General features: G+C 55.4%; 3 protein-coding genes across 5 annotated transcripts; 2 read left to right on the plus strand and 1 right to left on the minus strand.

The window, feature by feature from the left end:
• The first annotated feature begins 264 nt into the window (after nt 1-264).
• Nucleotides 265-3,986, plus strand: fbxo7 (F-box protein 7). Of its 3 annotated transcripts, none has more exons than XM_076043966.1 (9): nt 265-415; nt 1,070-1,192; nt 1,276-1,747; nt 1,905-2,049; nt 2,127-2,222; nt 2,318-2,413; nt 2,934-3,110; nt 3,378-3,418; nt 3,515-3,986. In XM_076043966.1, the coding sequence occupies exons 2-9, from the start codon at nt 1,071-1,073 to the stop codon at nt 3,818-3,820; spliced, it is 1,455 nt and encodes a 484-aa protein (XP_075900081.1). In that variant the 5' UTR covers nt 265-415; nt 1,070; the 3' UTR covers nt 3,821-3,986. The 3 variants fall into 3 exon arrangements, with proteins under 3 accessions (XP_075900081.1, XP_075900080.1, XP_075900082.1); XM_076043965.1 differs by lacking the exon at nt 265-415 and adding an exon at nt 429-818; XM_076043967.1 differs by lacking the exon at nt 265-415 and adding an exon at nt 849-955.
• A 151-nt stretch (nt 3,987-4,137) lies between these two features.
• On the plus strand, nt 4,138-9,766 carry kiaa0930. The gene is made up of 11 exons (XM_076043969.1): nt 4,138-4,364; nt 5,027-5,400; nt 6,635-6,783; nt 6,884-6,988; nt 7,508-7,585; nt 7,692-7,793; nt 7,883-8,023; nt 8,132-8,326; nt 8,455-8,614; nt 8,695-8,850; nt 8,970-9,766. The coding sequence occupies exons 2-11, from the start codon at nt 5,256-5,258 to the stop codon at nt 9,008-9,010; spliced, it is 1,272 nt and encodes a 423-aa protein (XP_075900084.1). The 5' UTR covers nt 4,138-4,364; nt 5,027-5,255; the 3' UTR covers nt 9,011-9,766.
• A 296-nt stretch (nt 9,767-10,062) lies between these two features.
• Nucleotides 10,063-14,354, minus strand: nup50 (nucleoporin 50). The gene is made up of 8 exons (XM_076043968.1): nt 14,147-14,354; nt 13,108-13,186; nt 12,882-12,965; nt 12,597-12,780; nt 11,819-12,511; nt 11,657-11,744; nt 11,421-11,539; nt 10,063-11,220 (listed from the first exon to the last, which is right to left on the minus strand). The coding sequence occupies exons 2-8, from the start codon at nt 13,174-13,176 to the stop codon at nt 11,021-11,023; spliced, it is 1,437 nt and encodes a 478-aa protein (XP_075900083.1). The 5' UTR covers nt 13,177-13,186; nt 14,147-14,354; the 3' UTR covers nt 10,063-11,020.
• Nucleotides 14,355-14,507: the final 153 nt, after the last annotated feature.

Consider the following 14,507-nt stretch of genomic DNA (forward strand, 5'->3'; position numbering starts at 1 on the left):
CGAACAAATATGTTGCTATAATGTTTTTGTCCTTTTCAGCGTCTGAAATATTTATGGTTTCTAATTTATTTCAGAAGAATGGGGGAATTAAACAAATAAATAAGGAGAACATGACTGTTATTGATGTATTCTTTATTTTGAAGTGTCATGAAGAGTCCATGAACTTTTAGGACAAAAACACGGGAGGACAATGGGAAAATAAGAAACACAATTTAAGGAGAGGTGCTTGTGGAAGCATGCCCTAACTGTCTGTCTGTCGTCTGGCCAAGGCGTCATTGAACTTTTGTTTTGAAGACGCTCACGTCATAACCGGAAGTAGTACGTCTCGCTGCGGCAGTGTTGTGTGGCGGCTCGTTAACGCCCCCTCTTTGGACAAGAGTAATCAGGAGCTGGAAAGCAGCGACCCCTCTTTCGTGTAAGTATTTACGGGTGGTTTGATGCGACCGCGCTGCTTGTCTTGATCTGCACAACCGCTTAAACGTTACAGAACAGGGGAGCTAACGGCTAATGCTAGCGGCGTTACGCAGCAACTTTATCGGAGCGTCGAAGAAAAGAGTCCGGCGGAAACGAAAATGAAAATGAGGGTGTTACCGCTGAGATATCAAACTTTCACACAACTACTGCCGTCACGTTAGATTTATTAATGCCGAGTCATCACAGCGGGGTATCCTCGGCTTCCGTTCCTTCAATCTCAGATTAGAGAATCGTCACTTTAAAGTGTGAATTCCGTGAGGGAGGTGAGCAGTGAGAGAGGAGCACAGCAGACTGAGGGGCAGGACGGGAGAAGAGCCGAGGATGGAGAGGACCGCAGAAGGAAGGTAATGACTGAGGACCAGCCTCAGCAGGTCTTCACTGAGACCATCAGGAGGCAGTAAACAGTGGGCGAAAAGCGCTGCCCTCTGGTGGACACTTGACTCCACTTGAGTGCAGGATGGAGAATTAAGACCTGATGATGGTGGGAACACTGGAGCAGCAGCAGAGGAGTCTGTCACTTCCTCTCTGGAGCTGATGAGGCCGTGGTGCATGCTGGGAACCCTGTTCTGACCCCACCTGCGCTTGTGCTCCACAGCATGAGGCTGCGGGTTCGAGTCCGGCGGCAGACCAGCAGGGTGGAGGTGCAGGGTGAAGATCCCAGCCTGACGGAGCTCATCCAGGTGGTCCGAAACACGGTGCTGACCTTGCACGGCCTCAGGTCAGTCCCACCGGCCGGCGCTCTCCTGACGGCTGTGATGTCATCACGACCCTGACACACCTTGCTTCCTGTTTGCGTCTCAGCACCGACACACACTTCAGTCTGTCCCTGAATGGCTCCGAGGTGCTGACGGATGGCGGCCAGACTCTGTCCGCCTGCGGGATTGTCTCCGGAGATCTGGTCTGCGTCGTCCTGCCGGAGACCCCCAGTGGGAGCGACACACACACTCAGAGCGACACACACACTCAGGGCAACGCACACACTCAGAGCAACACACATAGCGATGATCAGAGCAACGCACACAGCGACACACTCAGCCAGGTGAGAGAGGTCTCAGCAGCCGGCGGCCTTCCAGGAGGGCCATCCGGGGGATCCTCAGGGGGCCCCCCGCCCCGGACCTCCAGCTGGGAACCTATGCTGTGCAGTGAGGCCGAGGAGGGCCAGGTGCCGCTGTCCCTGGAGCTGCTGTACCACTCTGCACAGACCCGCAGTCCCAGCGATGCCCTCATGGTGGCAGTGCACCTGCTGATGTTGGAGACGGGCTTTGTTTCTGAGGTGTGTGTGTGTGTGTGTGTGTGTGTGTGTGTGTGTGTGTGTGTGTGTGTGTGTGTGTGTGTGTGTGTGTGTGTGTGTGTGTGTGTGTGTGTGTGGAGGGGTACACAGCAGGCCCACCCAGACATCCAGCTTACTGTGTGTGCGTGTGTGCGTACAGGGCTCCCAGCTGAAGCCTCCTCAGATGCCTCCAGGCTGGAATTCCCCAGCAGGAGCCTACAAGCTGCAGTACTCTCACCCTCAATGTGGTGGCTGCGTGGTGCGGCTGGTGGCCGTCAGCATGGGCCCCGTCCTCGCCGTTCAGCGTGAGTCCCCGCCCACTTTGTTCTCCATGTGTTACGTGACTTCCAGGCTGTGACAGTGGCGGCTCTCATGTTTACAGCTCACCTGAGCAGCAGCAGCAGCAGCAGCAGCCAGCAGAGCGACACTCTGGAGCGGCTGTGTGTGAACCCCAGCAGCTACATCAGCCTGCAGCCAGGTAGCAGCACTCTGATGGGTCGGCAGCACCAAGGAGGTGTGGCCACAGGTGTGCTTTAACTGGCACTGGTCTGTGCGTGTGTGTGTGTGCGTCAGGAGCGAATGCTGGCATGGTCTTCCGGGATCTGAGGAAACTGTCTCGCCTCTTCAAGGATCAACTGATCTACCCGCTGATCGCCGCCGCCAGAGAAGGTAAAGCTTGGATGTTTTATCACAACTGGACCCCAGACTGGCAATATGGCGACATGCCCCCCAGTGGCCACTGGCGGTAGTGCGGCAAAAACGTTTCAATGGGCCCAAAAAGCATTTTTCCCCCCATCAGACTGGAGTGCAAAAATAAAACAGTTGAGAGGATGACCTTTGACCTCGATAGCAAATCTTTCTGTTGCAGATTTTATAGTCATGGTCATTAAGTCTGTCAAAAAAAAGAAAAGATTTTTTATATTCCCAGCATGCTGCTGTGGCTTGTTCTGATTGGCTGATGCATCATGGGAGTTGCAGCGGCATCATAGGACATGCATACATACTCTGTGGTGCCCTCTGGTGAGGAGGTCAAAAACTTTTTCTGTGTTGTTGCTGGTTCAGCAACTGTATTCCATTGAATGGGGGGCCGCCATATTGGAGTCTGGGGGCCTGAGGCAAGCACACCCCTAGAGGCAGTGAGAGGAAGTGCAGGTGGATCACCTTGTTGTTGTGTGTGGTGGTGGTGCAGCCATGTCCCTGCCGGTGCTCTTCGGCCTGGCCGCCCTCCCCCCGGAGCTCCTCCTGCGGATCCTGCGCCTGCTGGACGTCCCCTCACTACTCCGCCTCTCCTCCGTCTGCTCACACCTCCACCTGGTGGCCGCCGACTCCACCCTCTGGAGACACCTGTACCGCCGGGACTTCGCAGGTGAGACAGGCAGGCAGGAGAACATACAGACAGACAAACAAGAAGACAGATGGACAGACAAGTTAGTTTTGTGTGTATTTCAGTGCACATGACAATAAAGCATTCATTCATTCATTGAAAAACAGACAGGAAGACAGACAGACGACATACAAGAAGACAGACAGGATGACAGACAGACAAGTATACAGAAAGACAGATGGACAATTAAGAAGACAGACAGACAGCTCCTCCTCATCCTCCTCATGGCTTTGTTGTGTTGTGTTGCAGACTCGGACCAGGACCGTCCGAGAGACACTGACTGGAAGGAGGTGAGTCCTCAAGGCCTCCAGGTCTGGCGCCCCCTGCTGGTGACCTCACCTGCCTCTCTCTCTCTCTCTCTCTGTCTCTCCCTCTCTCTCCACCAGCTTTACAAGCGCTCCTTCAGGCTACGCTGCGACCTGCGGCGCCCCCGCCACTGCTCCCTCCCCCCCTTCCACCGGAACCCACGCAACCTGCTGCCCCACCCCCCCTCTTTCCCGCTGGTGCCGGGCATCATTGGCGGCGAGTACGACCAGCGGCCCAACCTGCCGCACGGCTTCTTGCCCCGCCCCCGCTACGACCCGCTGGGCCCGCTGGGCGACCCCGACAGGATGCCGCCCCCCCTCGACCTGCGGGTGGGCCAGCCACCGGTGGGGCGGGGGGGTACCAACGTCCGCCGTGGCTTCATCTGAACCCGATTGGACAGAAAAAAATTTGTTTTTGTACAGAGAAAGTCAAACATGTTTGCCTGCATTGCTGCAAAGACGCTGAGAGAAAATGATTAATATTATGATTATGTTTTCATTTCATGTTTTCACGTTCAGCCCCCTGCTGGCAATAAATAATAATTCAGTCTCACTGCTGCTGCTCTCGTTGTGTCAGAGGCCATCAGACAATGACGTCACCTTTTGTCTTCCAAACAAAGGGAGCGCTCGTTTAGTCTCCCCATTTCACCAGCAGCGAGACCCTCGCTCCGGGCGGGCGATGTTTGCTGCGGTGTCACGCGGAGGATTGTGACCTGTGAACAGCAAAGACAACAGCATGACACGTTACAGTGGCGTTCACGTGACAAGCAGCCTTGTCGAGGCACTGTGCGTGTCGTCTCGTCTCTGTCGGGACGTGGGTATTGTGTTGGTTGGATTCATGTCCCCGGGCTTGTGTTGGGATATTTAACAGTGCTGCTCCACATGAAAGAGTCTCTACTCACTAGTGATGCCGCCAGTTTAACTACACCAGGTAAGGCAATACGGACAATACGGAATAAGGAAATACGGTAGTGATTGTGACGCCACTCAATTGGGAAACTCCGGGCTCAAGATTTCAGAAGGAAAAATAAACAAACAAAAAAAGTAAGCGTGTCTGACGTGAAATTCTCAGCTTTCCGACGCGTCATGAATGTAGCGTCACGTTCTCTGTGTCTGAGCTGTAATGACTCTAAGCTAATAGTAGTGAAGCTAAGTTGCTTAGTGTCTGGGAAATGTTTCCAGTCCTTAGCTAGCCAGCTGAGTCACTAATCTGGACGCAGACTGTAACATGGACCTTACGAGCCACCGTCCGCTGTTGAAACGCTGTTAATGCTTGAGACGACTTTCATGTTGCGGACGGGCGGAGACTACAGTGCCTGGCGACACAGGGTGCGTTTGATTTGGGATGTGGAGAGCGGTCCGGCCGGTGGAGGAGCTAGGTAGCCAGATAGCAGAAGAAACATCGACGAGTCAGACTCCGTTCGGAATCCCCTTGTGACGTCTCATTGTGTGATGATATATGTGATCATATTGTCGTGTGAGTGACCGTGAAGCAGTTTGATGGCGGTGACGTCACCGAACAGGAGTGACGGCCGCGCTGAGCCGCCCTGTGCCGAGCTGCTCTGTGTCTTTAAAAGCCTCGTGTTGTTCCAGGAAGTGTGAGGGTGTTTCCAGCTGATCGCTCCTCCACCTCCACCACCAGCAGCAGCAGCAGCAGCAGCAGCAGCCTCCCTCCTTGCATCCGTCCGTCCCTCCATCCCTCCATCCATCCCTCCGTCCTCCGCTCCGGACCCACCCAGCCGGCGGACCGGCCCGCCGCTGCCCCAGCTGCCGTCAAGCGGTGGATGCTGTGCGGCCGCACTGTCATGGTCCCGGCCCGGAGATGGCGTCCTTACCCGGTTTGTTCAAGGCTGTCGGGCCCGCGGAGGAGGAGAGCGGAGACCTGGACGGCTCCCTGCAGCAGATGCTGAAGGCCATCGCCGACGAGAGGAGCCGCCTGAACCAGCGGCAGGAGGTCAGCGGCCTGGGTGAGTGTGTGTGTGTGTGTGTGTGTGTGTGTGTGTGTGTGTGTGTGTGTGTGTGTGTGTGATGAGCTCCGTAGAGGCACCGTGGGGCCTCTGGCCATTGTGGGGCAGGAGGAGGGTCCAGTTTGAGGAGCAGTCATGTGACCTGACAGTGAGGAGCAGTCATATGAACTGGTGGTCTGGAGCTGCTACCTCTGAGACAGGAAGTGGCTGAAGACCACCGTTGCTGCTTCCACCAAAAGCAGAAGTTGTCCTCTGCCAACGGGAAGCTGAAGAGTCGTGGAGAATCGGATCTCCATGATCCTCCCCAGTGGACCAATCAATACTCTGCGTTGTTCATGATGTCATCACAGCTCTGACTGTGTGAAGGAAACTCGGCCTCCTGGCTAATCAACAAGGCAGGTGACAGGTCTAAGCCCTGCCTCTTTCTGCCCTGGCTGAGATGTGTGCAGAGCCTGATGCCGTTAGACCAGCTTGCGGTGTCCTGCCCCCCGGGTGTGACATCACCAGTGACTCCGCCGAAGGATTTAGCCTCACTGCTTCTTGTTTTCCACTTCCTGAATTTTCATTTATTTCCTGTCTGGCCTGGGATCATGTGACGTGACTGACGGCTGCTCCTCTTCCTGATGGCCCCAGTCTGAGGAGGAGGTCCTGCTGCTGGAGCTTCTCCTGAGGGGCCACTTCCTGTCAGTATGTGTAGAAGGTGGATGAGAAGGTGCTGTCGGATGTTCTAGTAGCAGCAGCAGCAGCAGCAGCAGCTCCTGAGGACCTCTGAGAGCTTCTGGTGGTGCCTGAGTGACTGTGATGGTCTCTGAGAACCAATCAGTGAGGGCTGAAGCTCCTGGTGGTCTCTGCTGTAGACCCACCAGGAGTAAGTGTGAGTGTCTGAACGTCCTCCAGGTCAGCAGACCTCTGTTACATCAGCAGTAGCAGCAGCAAAAGGAAGAAGAGGAAGAAACTAAAAGACGTTCAGCCAGTTCCTCAGAAGATGAATGACGGCTCTGCAGCAGCAGCTGATGTATTTTTAAAACAGGACGTGGTTAAAAATAGAGGTCCTGCAGAGAGCATCGTGGGACAGCGTGCGCGAGAGCACCGAGTGGGCGTCACCGGTGCGGCGCCACCTTTTGGTCGTGGGTCTGATCAGCTGATTGCCAGTTTTTGTCGACTGCAGCCGATCTCATCCAATCTTCCCAAAGTGAAAGCCTCTTTGTGTGTGTGTGTGTGTGTGTGTGCCCAGGGTGCTTCAAGGACGACCGCATCGTCTTCTGGACGTGGATGTTCTCCACCTATTTCATGGAGAAGTGGGCTCCCCGCCAGGACGACATGCTCTTCTACGTGCGCAGGAAGTTGTCTTACGTTAGCGCCGACAACGCCGAGGGCAAGAAGGTGGGTGCGGCTGTGGCGGGTGTGTCCAACAGTGGGGGGCTCTGCTGCTGCTGCTGCTGCTGCTGCTGCTGCTGACGGTGCTGCTGGGCTGCTGTTGCAGGTGGAGGTGGAGGTCTACAGGAGGGACTCCAAGAAGCTGCCGGGCCTCGGAGACCCTGACATCGACTGGGAGGAGAGCGTCTACCTCAACCTCATCCTACAGAAGGTGAGCAGCAGTTCCCCAGGGGTGCCTGCAGGGGCGCCAGTTAGAGTCAAGATTCAAGATGTCGAGTAGCAGCGAAATACACGTTTTGCAAAAATACAAGTTAAAGAGATTAACACAATACAGTACAGATTAGGGTGTTTCAAGTGTTATGTTGTACTATACAATATATACATATTATTAAATGTGTATACATATATGTATATATATATATATATATATGTATATATGTATAATTTCAACAATAATAGTAGTGATAGTGCAATATATAATATAATATAATATAATAAACAATAATCAATATAGTATAACTAGTTACATCATTTTAAAATGTAATGTATAAAATATAATATAAAATCTATAAAAAAAACAGGTACCTCAGTGATTATTTCACCTTCAAAGTAAAAATGAGTTTGATGTGTTGTACGATTTGTTGTGATTTTTCTTTGATGTGTTCCGTCTCGGTCTTTGGTAACGCCTTTGACCTTTGACCCACCCTCCCTCCCTCCCTCCCCCCGCCAGCTGGACTACATGGTGACGTGTGCGGTCTGCACGCGCTCAGACGCCGGAGACATCCACGTCCACAAGAGGAAGTGTCAGGTAGGAGCTCCGCCCCCCCTTCCCCACACCACTGTAAAGCCACCTGTCTGACCTCACCTGACACCCCCCCCTCCCCCCCACCCCGCCGCCCCCCTCTGTTGCACAGGAAGTGTTTGCATCGCCCAGCAAGCACGCCATGGACAGCAAGGGGGAGGAGTCCAAGATGAGCTACCCCAACATCTTCTTCATGATCGACAACTTCGAGGAGGTCCGTCCATCGCTCTCCCTCTCTCTCTCTCTCCCTCCCTCTCTTTCCTCTGGGGTGGGCTTTAACGCCCTGGTGTGTCACCTGTGCAGGTATTCAGTGACATGACGGTGGGGGAGGGGGAGATGGTGTGCGTGGAGCTGGTGGCCAGCGACAAGAGCAACACCTTCCAAGGCGTCATCTTCCAGGGCTCCATCCGCTACGAGGCCCTCAAGAAGGTCTACGACAACCGGGTATGGCGGTAGTGGCGGTGGTGGTGGCGCTCTGACCCACACCCCTCACCCCCATCTCACCCTCCCTCACTGGTCTACTCTGCCGCCCCCCCCCCATTCTCTCGGCAGGTGAGCGTGGCCGCCAAGATGGCCCAGCGGATGTCCTTCGGCTTCTACAAGTACAGCAACATGGAGTTTGTGCGCATGAAGGGTCCGCAGGGCAAAGGTCACGCCGAGATGGCGGTCAGCAGGGTCCCCACGGGGGACACGTCGCCCTGCGGCACCGAGGAGGACGAGGAGCAGGCCTCACCCGTCCAGGAGAGGGTGAGCCACCCCCCCCCCCACCCCCCCCCAACACACTGACTGACAGGATGTGAAGCCCACTCTGCGTCTGGAGTGTTTTTTTCACATCTGTGTGCGTATCCCCACCTCCCCGCCCTCCTGTCCCCCAGGTGACCTCCTTCAGCACCCCGCCCACTCCAGAGAGGAACCGCCCCTCCTTCTTCTCGCCGTCACTGCGGCGTAAAGTCCCTCGGCACCGCAACGCCGAGATGAAGAAGTCTCACTCGGCCAACGACAGCGAGGAGTTCTTCAGGGAGGAGGAGGACCAAGGTAGGAGGTCTGGCCTGCAGGGGCCGCCGCTGCCGCCGCCGCCGCTGCTGACGACTGGCTTGTCGCTCTGCTGCTTGCAGATCTCAACACGGCCACCAGTCTGCGCTCTCGCTCGCTGTCTGGGACGGGCCGCTCGCTGGTGGGCTCCTGGCTGAAGCTCAACCGCACCGACGACTACTTCCTGCTCTACTCGCACCTCACCTACGTCACCCTGCCGCTGCACCGCATCACTACAGGTCAGAGGTCACACACAGTCAGACACAAACCCTCGCTCACTCTTTCACACACACACACTCTCTCTCTCTCACATTTTTTTCTCTCACTCTCTGCTGATCTGCTCCGTCCTCCTCCTCAGACATCTTGGAGGTGAGGCAGAAGCCCATCCTGATGACATAGCAGCAAGCTCCACCCACCTTCGCCTCACCACCGCCACCAGAGTGCCTCCAGCAGCAGCAGCAGCAGCAGCAGCAGCAGCGGCGCCCCCCGGTGTCCACACCAGACCACCACCACATACAAACCAGCCATTCGAGAAGTGCCTCTGTCTCCTGTTTGGGATCCTGCTGCTGCGGCGATGGCGCAGCTCGTCTCCATGGAAACAGGCCTGGGGGTCACATGACCCAGCTGCCTGGCAAAAGGCCATTGGCTGAACTCTGAGTTGGGAGGAGGACGAAGATGAGGAGGAGGAGGAGAAGGAGGTGTTACCTGTAAATATCCTGCTGCCTCACCTCCCACGGCGACACCAAGAGCCAATCAGCTCACAGCGTATCACGTCACGATATTTAACCACGACAGGAAACCAACCAGCAGTGTCAGTGTCAGAAGCACCGCCACAATATTAAACAGTCACTTCAGCTACTACTATTATTATTATTATCATTATTGTTATTATTATTATTACTGTTGTTGTTGTCACAGTTAAAAACACATCCAGACATCCAGAGAAGCTTCACTGAGAACTCTGGGAGGGACGTGTCGGCCAATCACACGGCTCCAACTAGAACTGAACTCTTTCCACCAAGGGCGAAGAACTAATTCCTGCCTGTAGAGGGCAGCACAGTTTTTTTCTTTTTTTTTTACATCGCGAATGAAAGGCTTTAAAACTTTTTGTCATGTTATCACTGCTGATCCTGCTAAATGATGTTTAGGCACTGACCATTTGGTTTGGCTTTTGTGGGTTGGTACACAGGTCAAAGGTCAAGACTGTCCGTTGACACTTTTTGATACACAAACATTGAGAGAAGTTCACTTTTCTTGACTTGAACAGTTTCAAAGGGAACAACTGGGATGTTTGTGCTTGTTTTCCCCCCGTGAAGCCTTAAATCCAACTTTGACCTTTCTCTGTTGTCAATGTTACCACACAACAAGGCCTCCAGGGGGTGCCACTGAGCATGAGAGAGAGAGTGAGCGTGAAAGTGAGAGAGAGGAGAGAGAAGCTGGAGACAAAACTCTTCAGTGAGGACAAAAGTCCTTCCAGAGTCATTTATTGTTTAAAAAGGGGGGGGGAGGAGAGGGGGGTGAGTTCACAAATGAAGATGCATCAAAAAAAAAAAGAAAAGATACAAATTGAAAAATCATTAACAATGGGCTCTACAGTCAATTGGATTGTGTGTGAAACCGTCAAACCCAAAACCCTGATCTCAAAATGCTCACTGATCATAACTACCAGTACTGCCATTGGCCACCAGAGGGGGGCCCCTCCGACTCTGAGACCTGCTGAGTTCAGTCACTGTGTGTGTGTGTGTGTGGGTGGTGTTGGGCTGCTCCCAGCAGGGGGCGCCTCCTCACCCCGTTTTCCCGCTGTTGTGGGCTGACTGAATGTATTCTCACTGCACGCATGCACGCGCACACACGGTGGGGGCAGGGGGGGGTGTTGTGGTGCATGATGGTGTTGCTTCACTCTGTACTCCTGGTCACTCTAATACAGCCAGCCAATCAGGGCTCAGCGCTGCTCTCAGGCTGCCCGCCTCCTTTATTCTCCACTGCCTCCACCACCTGCTGCCACTAGGGGGCCGAGGCAACACAAAGGACACTTTAAAAAAAAAAAAAAAGAGAGAAGACAAGTTGACAGGAAACGACGGCAATTCCTCCTCCTCCTGCTGCTGCTGCTCCTCCTGCTGGTCCTCCTGACACACACAACAACCACCTCCTGCGGCTGCACCGTTCATTTGTAAAACCAAATCCACTGCGCCGCTGAATCACAGGCAGACAGTCGTACACAGACAGGCAGACAGTCATACACAGACAGTCACACAGACAGACAGTCAGTCAGCTCCACCCACTGCACCGCCAAACCAAAAGAGCAAATTAAAACAAAAAAAGGCTCAGTTTCTCCTGGAGGAGTGATGGACGTTTCACAGCATGACAAGGAGGAGGTGGAGGTGGGGGCGGGGCCAGTGGCACAGGGCCTCAGCCCTTCTTCTCCTTCAGGATGCTGAGGAGCTCATCTGCATCCTGGGCGGTCTTGACCCGGATGAGCAGGGGGACGGGCTCGTCGGGTTGGCTGCTGTCCAGGGGGGGGTTGGGGACACACACCACCATCACGTTGTTCTTGCCCAGCCGGGACACCGGCATGGAGTCCTGCACCAGGATGTTGAGCAGAATGTTCCCTGTAGGAGGCAGCAGAGCACAGCTCAGAACAGCTCAGCATCTGTGGCCGCTGCTGAAACCACTGCACTTCACCAGCCTGGCCAGCAGGGGGAGCGGCTGGAGATAACAACAGCAGCTTCTGGAGTCCAGTGTGTGTTGTTGCCCCGATCCCAGTGCGTGTCAGTGTTGTGTTGCCCTGATTCAGAGTGTGTTGCGTTACCCAGGCTGGTGTCGGCTCGGACGATCATCTGTGTCGTCTTCTGCTCCGTCAGTTTGAGGTGCAGCGTCCCCACCCCCTTCTCCTTGAACTCTGACTCCTTCTTGTAAAAGAGTTTACACCTGGGGTGGGGATGGGGTGAAGGTGGGGTCAGAGAGCATTGCGGCAGGTGAGTCAGCTGACCGGCCGCCAGCACGCAACACAACACAATACAACACAACGCTCACTAACTAACTCACTTCTTGGAGTAGAAGGCGTCGTCCTCCTTCACCTCTTTCACCTCCGGCTTGGGCGGCTCGTCCGACTCCTCCTCCTCATCGCCACCTGCTGACAGGACACAGGACGCGCGGTCAGAGGTGCTCCTAATTAGGTGGCCACTAATAACTACTAACTGACGGTACCTGCGGGTCGGCTGCCCTCAGACTGGGAGGCGCTGAAGGAAGGCGGAGCAGCAGAAGCCCCAAACAGGGAGGTGGGGCCAGAGGAGGTGGTGGTGGAGGTGGAGGCGGAGGAGGAGGAGAAGGAGAAGGTGGAGGGAGACGTGAGGGCGGCGCTATCCACCTTCTGGCCAAAGTTGAAGGTGACGCCGGCGGGGGCAGAGGAGGAGGAGGAGGAGGAGCTCTTCTCCTCTGTGGAGCTTTTACTGAAGGAGAACAGAGCAGGGGGTGGAGCCGAGGAGGAGGAGGAGCTCTTCTCCTCTGTGGAGCTTTTACTGAAGGAGAACAGAGCAGGGGGTGGAGCCGAGGAGGAGGAAAAGGAGGTGGTGGTAGTTGTAATGGGGGTCTTGCCGACATCCCCGCCGCCGGCGCTGTACTGGCGCTCGATGCTGCTGAGGTGGCGCTCGTAGTCCCTGAAGATGGGTGAGAGGTCGCACAGCGGGCTGCGGTCCACGTGTTTGCTGATCCAGTCCCGCACGCAGCAGTTGAGCGCCGCCAGCTGCCGGCTGTACTCCCTGCTGCCGCCACCGGGGGCGGGGCTGGGGCCGGAGCGAGAGGGGGAGGTGGAAGGGGCGGAGCCATTGGTCTGCTTGGCCGCCCCATCGTCGTCAGTGGTGGCGGAGGCCTTGACAGAGACAGGGCCGTTGAAGGTCAACCCTGAGAGGGACGAGAGAGGGAGAGGGAAAGTGAGTAGCTCCTCCCCCTGCACACAGCCGACAGCCAATCAGAAGCCTGGACCCACCTGGCGCGGTGGGCGTGAAGCTACCCAGTGACGGAGCGCTGCTGTTCCCGTTGATCAGGCCGCCGAAGCCCTTCACGGAGGCAGTGGAGCCAAACCCACTGAAGGCTGCGCCCCCGGCGGCGCCATCCCCCGTCGCACTTAGGGAGAAACCCTTAAAGCCTTTGAAGGATCCGCCCCCCTCAGACTGAAATCGGTGACAGGAACAACAGGTGTGAGTGTGAGTCTCTCTCTCTCTCTCTCTCTCTCTCTCTCTCTCTCTCTCTCATGATGATGTCGTCAGCTTACCTCTCCACCCACATTCCGGCGCCGCGCCCTCTTGAAGGCCCGGTTCTTCAACACGTCCTGACTGGCCAATGAGAACGTCCCCGCCTGGTGATCACATGACACAAAATCACCACCTGACCACTACGGATCCCTGACCCTCCTCACGACGTGTGCGTTCAGTTGTGACAGGTGAGCGCGAGCAGGCGTCTCCCTCTACTAGCTGGTGGTGGTGGTAGTGTGGCCTCACCTCCTCGCCATCCTCCTCCTGGTCCCAGTTCCTGTCTGTTAGCTCTTTGTCAGCGATCCTCTTTGCCATCCTGGCTGCTCTGTAACACACACACACACACACACACACACACACACACACACACACACACACACACACACACACACACACACACACACACACACACACACACACACCACAGGTCAGCAAAGGGCGATGTGACTCCAAACACCTTACTGCTACGGCTACCGTGGGCCCTAATGGTCATTTCTTATTTCTTACATCACGGTTCAGTTAAGTTTCATACAACACGATTTATTTCGAACAATACGCCTACTTGGCGATCGTACATAAAATTACATAAATCAACGGAGGAGGCGTTACAGAAAGGAGTTTCACTGCTTCTCCTCTTTAAAGAGACAGAAAGAACAAATAAAAATTGGAGGCTGCTTTATCAATTCACGCCCTGGCTGCGGAGGTATGGAACTGCAAATCACACATCATCATCCATTGTCATCACACATCATTATCCATTGGCCATCCACAGGCCGGCACCGATACAACACCGAGCGGCCGTCCAGGCGAGCAGAATGCAGACGAGCCGGCAGGGGAACACATGCAGCCGTCAACAGGATGTGAGCGGAGTCGACGAAAAGCCAACTACGAATAGCGGAAATCGGGCAGCTTCTTCCGGGAAGCTGGCTAGCTAGCGAGCGAGCGGCCGGCCGGCCGGCTTCCCGATTAAAGACCCTCAGTCTCGGCCCCGCTGACCAACTGTGGTGAAACGACCCGCGGCGGGGTAGAAGCCCCTCCTGCCGGCCCCGCGGCCAGACGTCGCCGGGGGCTTCTTCGGCCCACACGGCGGCTATCTCGGCTTCGAACGCTCTCCCGGTGCTAGTGCTAACTAGCTAGGCGCTAAGGTTAACCAGCTCGGAGTGCTAACCAGCTCGGAGCTAAGGCTAACCCGGTGCTAGGTGCTACCCCGGCGTTATCGCCGCTGACTCCGGCGGCCTCTGGCCGCTCCACACATGTGGCAGCGGCGGGGGAGCAGCTGACCGACCTGCCGTGGAGCTTGGTTCTGAGCCTGGGTTCCGAGCCGCTTCTCTCCGCCGTCCGTAGGTCTGTGCCTCAGTCGTTCGCCGCTGAATCGCTACTATTTTGAAACTGACTCGTCAGACCGCCATTTTACACCGCGGCAACATCCGCATGTGTATGTGCGCGCGCCTCCAGCGTTTCACGCGTGCGCACGGAGCAGACTTGCTTGGCGAGCCTCTCTCTTTCTCCCTCCCCCTCCTCTCCTCTCTCTCCAAGGGAGTCGTAATCCACACGGATGAACGAGTTGGAGGCGAATCAACACCCAAAGCAAAATAACTAACTGTGGTGAAACTGGTGAACACATGCCACAATATCACAATAAAGGA

Source organism: Nelusetta ayraudi, unplaced genomic scaffold (assembly GCF_046127955.1).
Source record: "Nelusetta ayraudi isolate G7.1 ecotype Tasmania unplaced genomic scaffold, CSIRO-AGI_Nayr_v1 ptg000079l, whole genome shotgun sequence".
Lineage (NCBI taxonomy): Eukaryota > Metazoa > Chordata > Actinopteri > Tetraodontiformes > Monacanthidae > Nelusetta > Nelusetta ayraudi.